This window comes from Cyprinus carpio, chromosome A21 (genome assembly GCF_018340385.1).
Source record: "Cyprinus carpio isolate SPL01 chromosome A21, ASM1834038v1, whole genome shotgun sequence".
NCBI lineage: Eukaryota > Metazoa > Chordata > Actinopteri > Cypriniformes > Cyprinidae > Cyprinus > Cyprinus carpio.
In genome coordinates, this window is record NC_056592.1 from 10,740,005 (window position 1) to 10,754,618 (window position 14,614).

Sequence of the window (14,614 nt, forward strand, 5' to 3'; positions counted from 1 at the left end):
TGTTAAGTCACAATGAAAAATGCTGAAAACAGTATACATATAAATATGCTCTGTGATGATTAAAAACTGCAGAACAATAAAAAATACACTTAACACACAATAAATTAGTTATTTTAAAATCCCTGAGATGCAATTGTGTAAAATCACAACAGTGATTAACCTTAATAAAACTGTATCGAACTATACAATGCAGTTGTTTAAAAAAACAGTAGTCTGTTTAGCTTGTTTTTCTTAGACCTTTGAAGCATATGTTCTCAGTGCAGTAGGCACCTGAGGTGTGAAGACCTTCATTTGACAGCTGCATACTTGTCTCTATAGGCCAGTAACATGTGCAGGGGACTGGGCACAGAGCGTTCTGCCTTCATTTCTGCCTCGTTTTTTTGATCGCGTACATTGCGGTTCTGCTGGCAACTGAAGCTCCAGGCTTTCAAGCTAAAAAATGGAGAGAGGTTTATATGAAGTTCCATTGCAACAGACAAGCCTCAATGAAGATTGGAGAATTCAGAGAGCCTACCAGTACAAACGTCTCTCCCTCTTGGGCAAGATGTGCCATAGACTGGCTAACTCTTTAGTGACTGTAGTAGAGGGGATGTCGGGATAGGATCTATGCCGAAATAATATATTTATTTAGATTGGTTTAATAATGGATGTATCATTAATATTAAGAAAAAATAGTACTTATACACACCTGATATATAATTTCCTGTTCATTCGGCAGAACATAATGAAGCCGTTCACACATTTCTTCTTAGGGTTTGGCGGTGTTGTAACACATCTTCTTCTTGAAGTGTGCCTGTGTGAACAGACTTTTTTTGCTTTTTTCAGGGGAATGCGTTGTTCTGGGGTCTCATCTTCCGAGCTTCTGTTCTCTTCCTCGCTCTTGAAGGACAGATTGCTTCCACTTCCAGCACTCAGGACAGTCTCCTAATTTGCAGTACAGAGAAGATACCATAAATAAGAGAGCTCACTGTAAAAACAATATCTCAATAAACTAATATACAACAGGGTTCCAAAAGTCCACTAGTGAAAATCTATTTTGCATTATTTTCTCATTCCAATTTTGTCAATGTAATTTATATTTCAGCATAACATTTTGAGTGAAATGTTAACAGTCTATACAAAGATATCATATAAGCAGTGTCACAGATTAGCTTATTTGCAGATGTTTCCTGATTTTACATTTTTGAAATGTGAATGGCTTAACCCTCAGAGACCCAAGCATATTCACTCTTAAAGAATTCTTCATGATAGGGCTGCACGATTAATCGCATGCATTTGTCATGCGTGTCTCATCAGTAATTCCGTGATTAGCGGTAAATATGCGTCACCTGTTTTCAAATGCACCGGGAGTTCATACACAGAGCCGTAGTTCACTGACAAGCTAGGCAATATCGTTTCATAATCGAATGCGATTAATCTCAATTACGAACAGAATATTGCGTAGCTTGTCAGTGAACTACGGCTCTGTGTATTAACTGCCGCTCCCGTTTTGGAATCACGGAAACCGGCTTTACTAATCAAAAACAAATATTAAAAACAAATTATAATTTGGAATAATTTAGACCCAAGCATATTCACTCTTAAAGAATTCTTCATGAAACCATTTTTTAGGCAGAATTTTCACTGGATTATAATTTGGAGAACTTTGCAGAATTGAAATGCTTGGGTTTGGGTTGAAAGGGTTGCAAAATTTCACCATTATCACCACCAAGAAACACAAAATTTGGCCTACTGAGTCATTTGCAAAGCTGCCTGGCAAGTTGGGACTTCTTAAGACGGTAGATTCTGGTGTAACCCACACGTCCTCGAATAATGCTGTTAGGGTAAAAAAATATTGTTCAGTCAGCATTACAGCAACACTGTGCTGTTTGTAATTTCACACTGTCAGTAATGTGCGCATTTGGCTCCAAGCAGATTTTGCCTAACTGCCTAAAAGGTTTAAACAATACATTATTCATAAAACAATGCATCTATTTAATAAATACATGCTCAGAAAAAGGTTCAAAAGCTATCAGTGGGGCGGTGCCCTTTCAAAAGACACTCATATGTACCAATTTGTTACAATTGAGGTACTAATATGTACCTTTAAACTACTATTATGCACCTTTTAAGGGTAAAGAAGGTACAAAGGTACTGCCCCAGTTACAGCTTTTGTACCTTTTTACTGAGTGTAGTATACATGCTAGTCTATATTAGTATAGAATGAATATACAATAAAATATGTGTAGGCCTATATGGATTATTTTTACTGTGTAGCGCCTCCTGTCCTTCTGGATGGAGAGAACAGCTCAGGCCTTGAGAAGGTGATATGAGCAGAGATGGGTTGAGTGTCAGGCTGTCTGCATCCCGAAGGGGTGAACGCAAAGGCATTACTGGTGTTTTTGGCAGCGTAGGGCTGAAAGGGAAACGCTTTTTCCATGCAGTAGGAAAAGCTCCAAGCATGGGGTCTTTCAGAAGAATTCCTGATCTGAAGATATAGCAAAACATAAAAATGAGTTACAAGCTTGCACACAGGTACATCTCAAGCTGTCATTTCTCTGCTATTCACAAACATAAATAAAACAACCAATATACAAACCCGGATGGAGGTGTATCCAACATATTTCTCCCTGGGCTTCCATCTTCACTTCCTGTCTGGTCTTCACAGAAACTACAGGTAGATTCAGCTTCAGTGCTTCCTAATAACAAAAAAATAACCCCGGGTATCCTTTAAGTTTCAGTATGTGGATTTAATTGATATCTAACACTAAAGAAAGAGCAGATTTTTTCACCTGTATTGAAAGAGGAAGTTGTGGAGTTGGAATCTAGAGAGCTTTGTGATGGCTCGCTATCATCAACAGGCCACAGGTCTTTGTCCTCCGTAGTTTGGGCTTCTGACAAATTGCTTTGTCCGTCACACATAATCTGCTGTTCTTGCTGCTCCACAGCATTTATGATAAATCTCTCAGAGTTCTGGCTCTGAGGGTCCCTCTTTTTGTCACTTAATCGTACTGTTAATAAATGTATACATACAGCAGTGTAAGTGAAAACAAATACCATTTTATACAATATTATATTTTATATAATATATTTCATTCTTTAAATACAAAAACTTCACCTGTATACTTGTTTATGCGGCTGTAGGTGTACACGCTCCTGGCTTTTAGGAACTGTGGTGGTGTGCAAGATAATGGAGAGTCTTCACTCTCCGACTCTAATTCTGCTGACACAAAGGCCATAGAATTTATTATATATCACATGCCTTCTTCCATATTTCAAAACATATGCATAAAAACTTGCATTGAGCATAAATAATAAAGCAGCTGACTTCTCTCATTGTTTTCAGATAGACGGTGAGGATGACTCTTCAGACTATGAATGTGACTCTGGTGAAACTCAAAGCACTGCAGCATGTTTATCAGGGTGTCCTGTGAACAAACACATAAAATATTTAGTTTTTAATTATATATATTTTTTACTATATGCATTATTTATACTTTGTAGCAAATTAAAATATATTTTAGTATGTTTGTATGTTTTCAACACCTAGAGAAACACACACACATATTATTACATAACACACGTATTATACAACATTTTTTAACAATAGTATTTAAAATAACTTTTTATGACAGCATCACCGCGTTAATTTCGCGCTCTATTCAATGCCTTATTTTAAAATATTGCGTAATGAGACGAAATGTATGCTGGTATGTAAACAGGTTCGCATATTTCTTTGATCACTGATATGTCGCTTTACATTTAACGTTTTTACGTACATTTTTTATTCTTTTTAAATGGATGTGTATTTTCTTGCGTAGGCATAGTTCCCTCACCTGAATTATTCTCTATGGAATGCACTGCACAATACTGCGAAATTAAGTCTTTTTCAACATAGAACTTACATAGAATGACATTGGACAAGAAAAGAGCCAATCAGCTTCAGCGCTTACGCGGATTGGATAACGAGAGTTACACAGACCTCGTGATAGTTGGTTACGTTACTGGGCTGCTTGGTCGTGAACGTTTTCATGGATTTTAAAACTTATATATATATTTATTTAATGTTAAAATACTTTCTCCTATTCCAACTAAGGCATTTGTATGCAACTTTTCGTAAAAATGAAAACTATGACTACGTGACACTATCAGCCGTGTTTGAGCATCAAAAACATCAGCACTATAGATATGTATATAGATGTACATATCATGGTACATATCTATGATCAGCACGACAGAGCAACATTTCTCAACCAATGACGTGATTTGGAGGTGTGGCTATCTGCGAATGGAAGAAGGGGGAGTTGAAATATTTGAAAATATTTGAATGACCTATTTGAAATATATATATATATTGTCATTCGTTTCGGTGACGCTAGGGGTGCATACATTTCACATATCAGCTACCACTTGCAAATATGTGCAAAAAAATAAAAGTTATCTGCCAAAATAATTTCCCTTTAATATCCATTTTAGAATGTTTTAATAAGATATTTAAATATTTTTTTAACCTGTTATTGAATGTTGACTACATAGTTTCCCCATAGTTATGCTCAAATGCATGTGAATATGAAATATATGTAATATTTATAATTCTATATCACTGCTTGAAGTAACTAGAGTGAGGACATTGAGTACACAGAGTGAGGAGTGGGCTGAGGAGCTACGCAGATAGCTGTCCTGCTCTGGCTCAATATCGTCGACTGCAGAAGAACTGAGAATACGATCATTTACAGGCTGCATCGTCAAGATGCACATCAAGGACGAATCAGATCGGCGTTGGTGATGAAATATTCCCCAGACTCCGTCCTCTCAGCACAATGAGCTGTTCGTTTCCTGCGCCCGCGGTGGATTTGATAGAGCAATGGTGCGCCAGTCCCGGACTGCTGGTGAGTGTGTCTATCAGGAAAAATATGCTTTTCGGGCTCCACATCTTTTGTGGCCACTAACAGTTTAAGTGCTTCGCCATTTAACTTTGCTGTTTGCATGCATTAAGCCTCTGTTATTAACTATTTAGCGATATAATTATTTTATGACTTATTCTATTGTATATTTAAGTGCTCTAGTTTATTAATTAGTGTATTGTTTTACGTACTGCATGCATGCATCAACAGAAAAAAAGGCTGAGAAATGCACCAGATTATAAAAATGACTCTAAGCAATTGGGAATCATAGTTTAGTTTGTTTTGTGTACGTTACATAAGTCAGCTTTGTGGTGTTTTTAACTGCTTGTTGTATTCCCATTTCACGCAGGTTTAATCTTAATTTGACATCTCTCGTAAACACAAGATGAACAGCATTCGGTACAAAACAGCGTCTGTCAGGTGGTGGAACTATTCTGTCGCGCGCTGTGACCACGCACGTATGTGCCGCGTGCGATTACTGCTGCTGTGCTTGTGCGTGCTGGTGGCAATTACATTAACACTGGCAGTATCACTGTCTAAACACCAAACGGAAGATTATGATTTTCCTCCCAAACCTCCCGATCTATTCAAAGACAAGGTAAGAGGACTGCAGACATTCAGCTTATAATGAAACTTCTTTTCATGTAAACATTTGGGTCATTTGATGTGTTTTATTATTATTATTATTATTATTATTATTATTTTAGCTTTTTTCTAAGCATTGTGTCCAGCAAGATGATAATTTGATGGTCCTTAGGTGTTTGACTTCCTACCATGTTGCAAAAATACTATAACCAACTGGTTTGTTGCTGGCCCAAGGTTGGACTAGCTAATAATCACCTTAAAAAAAAAAAAAAAAAAACCCTCTTCCAAAATATGTTTTTCATCAGCATGCATGGTTCCATGAAAAACATTTAACATCCATGGAACCCTTTTTATTCCACAATAGGTTCTTTATAGTGGAAAAGGGTTATTTAGATTAAAATGCTCTTCACACTAAGAAAAAAAAGGTTCTTTTAGGAACTGTTTATTTAAAGATTCTTAGTTTGGGGAACCCAAAATGGTTCTTCTATGGCATCACTGTGAAAACCCTTATTTTTTAAGGATGTAGATCATCTAGAAAATGGTTACCACAATCCAAATCCCACATTTTCCATTGTCAGTTTGTTGCATTTTTACATGCATACAAATAATGATTATTTTCCTTATCAACCTTTCACAGCTGAATCACCAGCCAGGTAAACCCTCTATTGCTCAAGTAAAGCGGCTTGTCTCGCAGGTGAATCGGCAAAGACTGTGGTATTCCCATCTGCGACCCATTCTCACTGAACGCCAGCCAGGAAGTCGTGGGAGTCAGGCTGTTCGAAAAGTAAGACACAATCGATTTAGTGCTATCATCCTGGTATTTAATTCAATTAAATCTTAGCTTTACTAAATATGCTATAATTTGATATCTCATTTATTCTGTGATCCTAGCACATCTTTTCTAAACTGGATTCTCTTTCGGCGGGCTGGTCTGTGGAAGTGGACTCCTTCATCTCCGAAACCCCTCATGGCCCTGTTAGCTTCACCAATGTCCTGGCCGTGTTAGACCCAATGGCTCCTCGCCGATTGCTTCTGGCTTGTCACTATGACTCCAAATTCATACCTTCAGATCCTAGTGACCCACAGAAGGTGTTTGTGGGTGCCAGTGATTCAGCTGTGCCTTGTGCTATGATGCTGGAACTGGTCACAGCTTTGGATCCACACCTCAGAAAGCACAAGCAGCTGGTAAGACAAAGTGTTGTTATCTCAATTTCATAGTTCATTCATTTAACAACTAAATTTGGAGACATATAGCATTTACTAGCTCATAAATACACTCTGTCCTGAGATGAAGAGAGTGGTGCACGTCTCTGAGGGGGTCACTTAACTTTTTCCAGACTTGTGAGCCACAGTGCTGTAGAATTCAGAGTCAGTTCTGTTGTTTAACTTGTAATAGAGCCAAGAGCTTCAAAACACTGCATGACCGGAAGGGATTTTGATAAGAAGAGAAGATCCTCACAATCTACATACAGTTGCAGGTGTAGAATATGTAGAATACAAAATTTCTTGATTTGCACATCCTTGGGGACATACAATAGATTTTTTTTTGCACACTTCAGTATAATAATGAAGCATCTTCCTGTGCAGGCCAGGTGGTAGATGGTCATGATTTTAAATAAATCTAAATTCTTAGTAAATAGAATCCGCAGCAGCAAGGTTGGAATAATTGGAATAATTGATTTTTAAAAAATTTGATTGGGTGTTCAGATTAACCGAGCAGATTTTTTTTAAGTTTCCAGGGTGACCCTGCAGTTGGTTTTCTTTGATGGAGGAGAAGCTTTTGAGCAGTGGTCTCAGACAGACTCACTATATGGTTCACGGCACCTCGCAGACTCCATGTCCCGCATTCCTCACCCCCCGGGTTCTGAACAAACCACACTGCTGAATGCTGTGGTAAGTCAGGATGCTTGTGTATGTGTGTGTGCGCATCTGTTTTTAAAGGGATAGTTCACCCAAAAATGAACATTTTGTCATTATTTACTAACCTCATGTCTTTTCAAACCTGTATGTCTTTCTGTTTGTGGAACACACTTTTTGAAAAGTGTTTTTTGTCCTTACAATGAAAGTCAATGGGGTCCAAAATTGTCTTTCATTGTATAGACCAAATCATTCTTCAAAATATCTATTATGTTCTACAGAAGACAGAAAGTCATACAGGTTTGGAACAACATAAGGGTGAGTAAATGCTGACAGATTTTTTGTTTTGGTTAAACTGTCTTTTTAAGTATCTATGAATATTAAAAATATGAATACATTGAGTTGAAACTGATATTTGCAGGATCTGCTTGTTCTTTTGGACCTTATTGGTGCCCCTGATCCCATGTTTGTGAATCACTTTGAGAACACAGCTCGCTGGTTTGACCGCCTTATCGCTGCTGGTAAGATTGATTTGACTTTCCATTAATACTAAGGTATCCTGGTTAATCATTAATGGCCATAAAGACTCTTAAAACTAATGTTTGATCTGTAGTGGCTTAAACTACCAGCCACTTACTATCAAGGAAATACCATCAACTGAGTTGTCTATAGTATCTCTACAGTATTTGCAGCGTTTGAAATTAACACCCACCAACTCACCTAATATGGTTGAAAATAACATATGAACTCACTAGCCAATTTGGTAGATTATGATTAAGAATTGGTTGGTAACTTAAACATTTAGTAGCAAAATTGGCTGGTGAGTGAAGAAGTTCACTTCAAAACCTGTATGTCACGTGGAAAATGAAGTTCAGTGAATAATAAACAATATTTAAAAAGATTTAAGATGATATTATAAAAATTATAATTATATGGCCTAGACATAAACCCAATGAAAGGTAGTTTATATCCACCCTCTGATCCCTCTAATTATATTTCTGTATTTTATGAGAAGAGACTTCATAATTTGGGGCTCCTGTCTTCCCATCCCAAAGAGCAAACTTATTTCATGAAGGATGTGAATATGGGGCCAGTTGAAGATGATCATATTCCTTTCCTTCAGAGAGGTAAGAGCATAGATCAATTTGACAAGCAGAAATATGTTTACACACACACACACACACACACACACACACACACATATACATGTGTTTAAAAATATATATATTATATGTGTGTGTGTGTGTGTGTGTGTGTGTGTGTGTGTGTGTGTGTGTGTGTGTAACAATATTGCCATTGTTATTCTTGTTCTGATTTGTTCTTTCTCTTGTTGACTGCAGGAGTTCCAGTGCTGCACATAATCGCTACGCCATTCCCTTCCTTCCTCCACACGATGGATGACACAGTAGACAAGATTCACAGTCACACTGTGGAGAATCTCACCAAAGTCCTTGTGGTATTCCTGGCTGAATATCTGCGGCTCTAGGATGCTATGATATATGATATTCCATCCAACCACATCCGTCGTGGATTGGTCTATACCTCAGATGCACTGCTTTAGGATATCTGATATCAGTGACTGTTCTCAGAGATACATAAAGTACTGTATGTTCTCAGGCTGCCATCCTACAGTGGTGTAAAAAAAGTGTTGGCCCCCTTCCTGATTTCTAATTTTTTTGCATGTTTGTCACACTTTAATGTTTCAGATCATCAAACAAATTTAAATATTAGTCAAAGGGAACATAAGGGGAAAAAAATCCAAAACTACATGGCCCTGTGTGAAGAAATGTTTGCTCCCCTGTTAAAAAGAAAAAGACCATGTAAAATATGGTGGTGAAGAAATGGGGCTTTTTGCTCCTGGAAGACCTGTTTTAAAAAAATCCTGAACACACCAGCAAGTCCACGTCTGAATGGCCTGCAGCAGGACAATGATCCAAAACACACCAGCAAGTCCACGTCTGAATGGCTGAAGAAAAACAAAATTAAGACTTTGGAGTGGCCTAGTCAAAGTCCTGACCTGAATCCTATTGAGATGCTGTGGCATGATCTTAAAAAGGCGGTTCATGCTTGAAACCCCTCCAATGTGGCTGAATTACAACAATTCTGCATAGATGAGTGAACCACAATTCCTCCACAGCGCTGTAATAGACTCAGTGCAAGTTATTGCAAATGCTTGATTGCAGTTGTTGCTGCTAAGGGTGGTCCAACCAGTTATTAGGTTTAGGGGGCAAACACTTTTTCACACAGGGCCATCTAGTTTTGGTTTTCCCTTAATAATAAAAACCTTCATTTAAAAACTGCATGTTGTGTTTACTTGTGTTATCTTTGACTAATATGTAAATTAGTTTGATGATCTGAAACATTAAAGTGTGACAAACCTGCAAAAAAAATAAAAATAAATAAGAAATCAGGAAGGGGGCCAACACTTTTTCACACCACTGTATATCCTGACATACGCTTACCTTTTGACTTTCTGACATGTTAGTCAATCGGTATGGTGCCTTCAGATAGTTTTGCTATCTAGTAATGCACTGTATAGACAAAATATAATATTATTATCTGTGCCAAAAAAGGTTTACATAAGTTTAGTCATCTATTCAATAACTGTGCATTAAAATCAATAGAATGCAAAGTAGATACTTCAAGCTCAGGAATGGATGTGAACCTGATATATAACCTGATATATAAGAGATTATTAAACTATGCACTAAAATGAAGCTCTATAATGCTCACAATCTTACAATAATTTAATCTTACAATAATTTTCTCAAATAAGCAGTCTCTAATCTCTAGTAGCTAAATGTTTAATCATACGTTAGTCTAGATCAGGGATTCTCAAATCTGGCCCACGAAATCCACTTTCCTACAGAGATTAGCTCTAACCCTAATCAAACTGTGAATTTGATTTCACCACGTACAACATGTTCCTGGAACATTCCTATCATCCAATCAGAATTGAGGGATAACTTTTCAGGAAATATCTGTTTTAGGTTTACGATCAGGGTTAGGTGCTTCTACACCCTTGTTAATCAGCTGTCATTTACCACTGATTTTAGGAATAAATTATGGGTAGGGTTAGATTTAGGGGTAGGGATTGGGTTAAGTCTATATTTTTGGACAGTTATGTTGATCCAGGATCTCTGCAGCGCATTGTCCCTCCAGGGCAAAATTTAAGTATCCCTGGTCTAGATTATGTAATTTTCAGAGATCGAAACTCACACTTAAGTGGCAAAAAATTCTGACCTGAGATTTGACTAGACTCGTAAACAAATGACTTGAGACTTTTTCCAAATTAGAAACTCTTTAGAAGTAAAAATATTATTTTTTTTAGATAAAAAATTAAAGTAAAACCCAATATAATTGCTATACTCTCAAAAATTAATTCGAAAAGTATAATATATAAGGCATGTTTAAAAAAGAGGGGAATTAAAACTTGACTTGAACTCATAAAAAAGGACCTAGAGTTGAGAATTCACTTAAATTTGACCTTGAAAGACCTTTTGACTTGTCTGAAAAGACTTGAGACTTGCATCAGTGACTTGAATATGAATATGTATATATTTTTGTTTTGTATTGTAATACTGAATATAAAATATATGTATTTTTCAGTTGCACATATGATATGAACGGCTCTTAGTCTAAATAAAGGAGGAACATTGAGGCCTGTTGGCCTTGTCTTGTGTGTTGCTATACATCCTGGCCACTAGGTGACAGTGTATCAGGCGCTTACCGCGCTTCATGACGTCAGCGCCAGTTAGAAAACACACCGGGCACGTCGGGAATTTACAGTTTATATATGACTCTGCTGTCATTGAGAGACATTTTTGACTTAGAACAAATGATAAACAGCTATGATAAGGGTTTTATAACAGTTACCAATGACATCTCGCGCTGACGAGGTAAGGTGTTGCTGTTATTATTTTTCAGTCGTGTATACGGGTGCTTGACGTGAAATTTCAGGCTCCAGTAGTGTGACATGCTGTAAATCCAAAACTATTTTAAACATCAGATTTTTCAAGTAACGTTACATAGAAAAATGCGACATGACCATTTAGGATTTAGATAAACATTTCTATGAATGTACAAAAAGAAAAAAAGAAAAGGTAATAGATATCATACATGCTTGTGGTATTTTGAATGTCACATTTTACTTCTACTTAAATCATTAAATACTGTCAACAGCCAAAAATAAAATACATTTTTCATCATGTTTTAGAAATAAATTTTTTTATAAATCATTTGAATGATATATGAATACTTCAGAATACTGATAGAAATTAAACTGGAAAGTCTGGTCTATGTTAGTGCTATTAAAGTGGAGATTTCTGGCTCCTCGGTGCATGAAAAAAAACATTTGAAAAATGCCTTGAAAGAAACTGAAATCTACAGATGCAAATAGTTAAAATGTAATAATATAAAAACTTAAAGGTGCAGTAGGAGATCTTGGAAAATGCTGACTTTACCCTGATAGCGCTGAAAGCGAAAGTCCCACCCTCCCTGCAATCGCCGTCCAAAGCCACGCCCCCTGTGCGCATGAACGCACACACTGAGACAACATTACTACAATACATCATGTGTTATTAACCGGTGAGAAAACTTTATAGCACAGTTAGTAAAAGTACTACAATTCCAGGAAGAAAGGTAAGGTTGTTGATGCTTGCCTGCCATTCTCGCTATTATGTCTAAATAGCGTACGTGAACGCGCTTATGACGTATCCTGTCTGCGCCAACAGGGTGTGCAGGTATGCAAATACATATGTTGACAGGCAGGTAGGAAAGCCAAGCGTTTTGATTGGACGAACATTTCTTTGTATTACTGAATATATAAATCCATATAGACCACTTAACTTAATGATTACTATCGGGATGTGAAGAGATTTCAACCAGCATAACAAAAAATGTCTCTGAAGATATTTTTGATGTTTTCTTTCTACTAGTTGACTAGCTGGAAAAAAACAGGGGCTTTGCCTTTTGCCTAATTTGCAGTTCACTTCATGTGGTGTAACAACAAATACATTTTTGAAAAAAAATATTCCATGTAGTCTGTTAATTAATATGAGATCAAAAACTGCTGTTTACTGAAATGCTACATCAACTACCCATTTGCTGATCTTATGAAACATAATGCAGTGCACTTACTACATGACTTCCCTTCGCAGACTAAAGAAACCACTGTCTTTCCTGTCAAGACTGTTGTGAGTTCATGATCCAGCACACTATGGTACGCCATAGCAAACTCCAAAAACAGGTCTTGACCCTGTATCGGCAGTTTCTGCGCGCGGCTCAGGACAAGCCAGGCTTCATACCGAGAATACGTGATGAGTTCCGTGCCAACGCTGCCATCAAGAAGACTGACGTCATGCACATAGAATATCTTTATAGGCGAGCCCAACGGCAACTGGAACTGCTTAAAGATGTTAATACCAAACAGCTTGGATCATTCAGCAAGTCTAAAGAGGACAGTTGACCACTCATAGCAACCCATTTTAATCATACTGTATTCAAATATTTAACAGAATGTGACTTGCAAAGAACAAATACATATTGTTTTCTGGGAAATCACCTCAACGGCTTCAGTTATTTAAATAGAAAGACCAATGAGACTTTCACTCTTCTCCAGGAAGTTTGCAACATGACGTGTTTTGGGAGTTGAAGCTAGATAAGTTGAACTCATTCAAGTTTAAATGTTATTTATGCACATTAACTTGCAGACCCCCCCCCCCCTTTTTTTTTTGCTGCTAAATGATTATTCTCATTTTTTTAAAGTGAGTCTACTACTTCACTAGATGTATTATGTACTGTTAGAGTCAGTATAATGCAATGCAGTGTTTTAAAGATCATATCTGTTGGCACTACACTTCTGAAATGATTCAACACAAATATACTTATTTTGTTTTAGTTTTTTTCTGCTATAATGCCTCTTTCCTGTTGAAATAATAGTTGATGTTACCAGCTGTATTACTGTCTTTTAAAACAAAAAAATATAGTGATGTCAAAAAAATTTAAATCAACATAATTTAAATATTGATAAAATTCCTATACAAAAAATTCATGTACAATAAAAAAAATTATAAAAAAAAAAATAAAAAAATAAAAAAGTAAACAAATTAGAAAAGTCATAAAAAATTTATGTCCGAATTAAAAGTTATACCCTATAGCAAAATGGTTATGTCCACCCAGAAGATTTACTCATCTTAATTTTATTTTTTTCCAAACCGAAGAACAAGAGGACTAGAAATGTTAGGTGGAATGGCAGCCACAGTCACTATGTCTACTTTCATTATATTGAAAAAATTTTTAATGAAAGTGAATGCAGACTTAGGATGTCAGTCCCTAACACTCCTTCATGTCTTTTTCTACGAACAAGTTTAGAAGGACATGAGGTTGAGTAAATGAAGATAGAATTTCAGTTTTTGGATGAACTATATGACCCTACAGAGGATAAGTGGGAATGGAAGATAGACTGATGAATCCCTTTAAACAATGAATAGCACACACTATACTTTATAGTATACTTAAATCTTCAAGTAATGTAGTAATGACACAAAATTAAAATTGAAGTTTAAAATTATTAATGACAGTTATCCATGTAATGAATTCCTCAGATTTCTTCAGGATTGTAAACTCTTTTGTGAAGTCAGACAGGGTCATTGGAACATTTATTTTATTCATGCAAATATTCTAAAAAAATATATTAGCCTGCCTGATTTTTCACTCTGAAGTTTAATGTTGAGTTTTGGTTAATAATATGGTGGTTCTGGTAAAAAAAAAAAAAAAAAATATATATATATATATATATATATATATATATATATATATATATATAAATGCAGATTTTTTTTAAATCCCCCCATCCTCTCGCAGAAGGAATTTTTGCGTTTATTTACAGTATGTTTTTTGTTGTTGTTGTTGTTGTTTTTTTGTAGCAGTAGTAGTCATGTTTTGATGTATTGGATTTGTTGGAATTGTATTACGTTTTGTGTTGGTTTTGTATTTTATAAGTAAAGAAAAAAAAAAATCTTCAATTAATGAATTGCCCGTCCAGAAGTGGGCGCAATTGCGAAATAAAATCTTACGTTGGAGGAAGACGAAGAAGCTATGTAAACAGGAACTCATGTCAGCTGTGTCACAAAAGCAAACGACGAGCGTTTTAGCGTTCCATGCTTTTTGGTTCATAGTTTACTGGTTAATAATAATCTCGTACAATAGGAATACGCGTTGAATTTGTTATCCTAAAATAAAATAGTATGTCGGAGGCAAACGGGATGACAGATGCCCAGTTGATTCAG

At 36.3% G+C, this 14,614-nt stretch overlaps 2 protein-coding genes across 2 annotated transcripts; one reads left to right on the forward strand and one right to left on the reverse strand.

Moving 5' to 3' along the window:
* Positions 1-17: 17 nt before the first annotated feature.
* Positions 18-3,891, reverse strand: LOC109045869 (meiosis initiator protein-like). Its single transcript, XM_019063685.2, has 10 exons — positions 3,816-3,891; positions 3,308-3,407; positions 3,098-3,199; positions 2,772-2,990; positions 2,579-2,678; positions 2,250-2,467; positions 1,733-1,815; positions 689-924; positions 515-604; positions 18-432 (listed from the first exon to the last, which is right to left on the reverse strand). Exons 2-10 carry the CDS (start codon positions 3,390-3,392, stop codon positions 288-290), a joined length of 1,278 nt encoding a protein of 425 aa, XP_018919230.1. The 5' UTR covers positions 3,393-3,407; positions 3,816-3,891; the 3' UTR covers positions 18-287.
* A 618-nt stretch (positions 3,892-4,509) lies between these two features.
* Positions 4,510-9,082, forward strand: qpctlb (glutaminyl-peptide cyclotransferase-like b). Its single transcript, XM_019063686.2, has 8 exons — positions 4,510-4,868; positions 5,233-5,481; positions 6,106-6,252; positions 6,360-6,653; positions 7,200-7,361; positions 7,747-7,846; positions 8,336-8,452; positions 8,666-9,082. The coding sequence occupies exons 2-8, from the start codon at positions 5,269-5,271 to the stop codon at positions 8,809-8,811; spliced, it is 1,179 nt and encodes a 392-aa protein (XP_018919231.2). The 5' UTR covers positions 4,510-4,868; positions 5,233-5,268; the 3' UTR covers positions 8,812-9,082.
* The last annotated feature ends 5,532 nt before the right edge of the window (positions 9,083-14,614 follow it).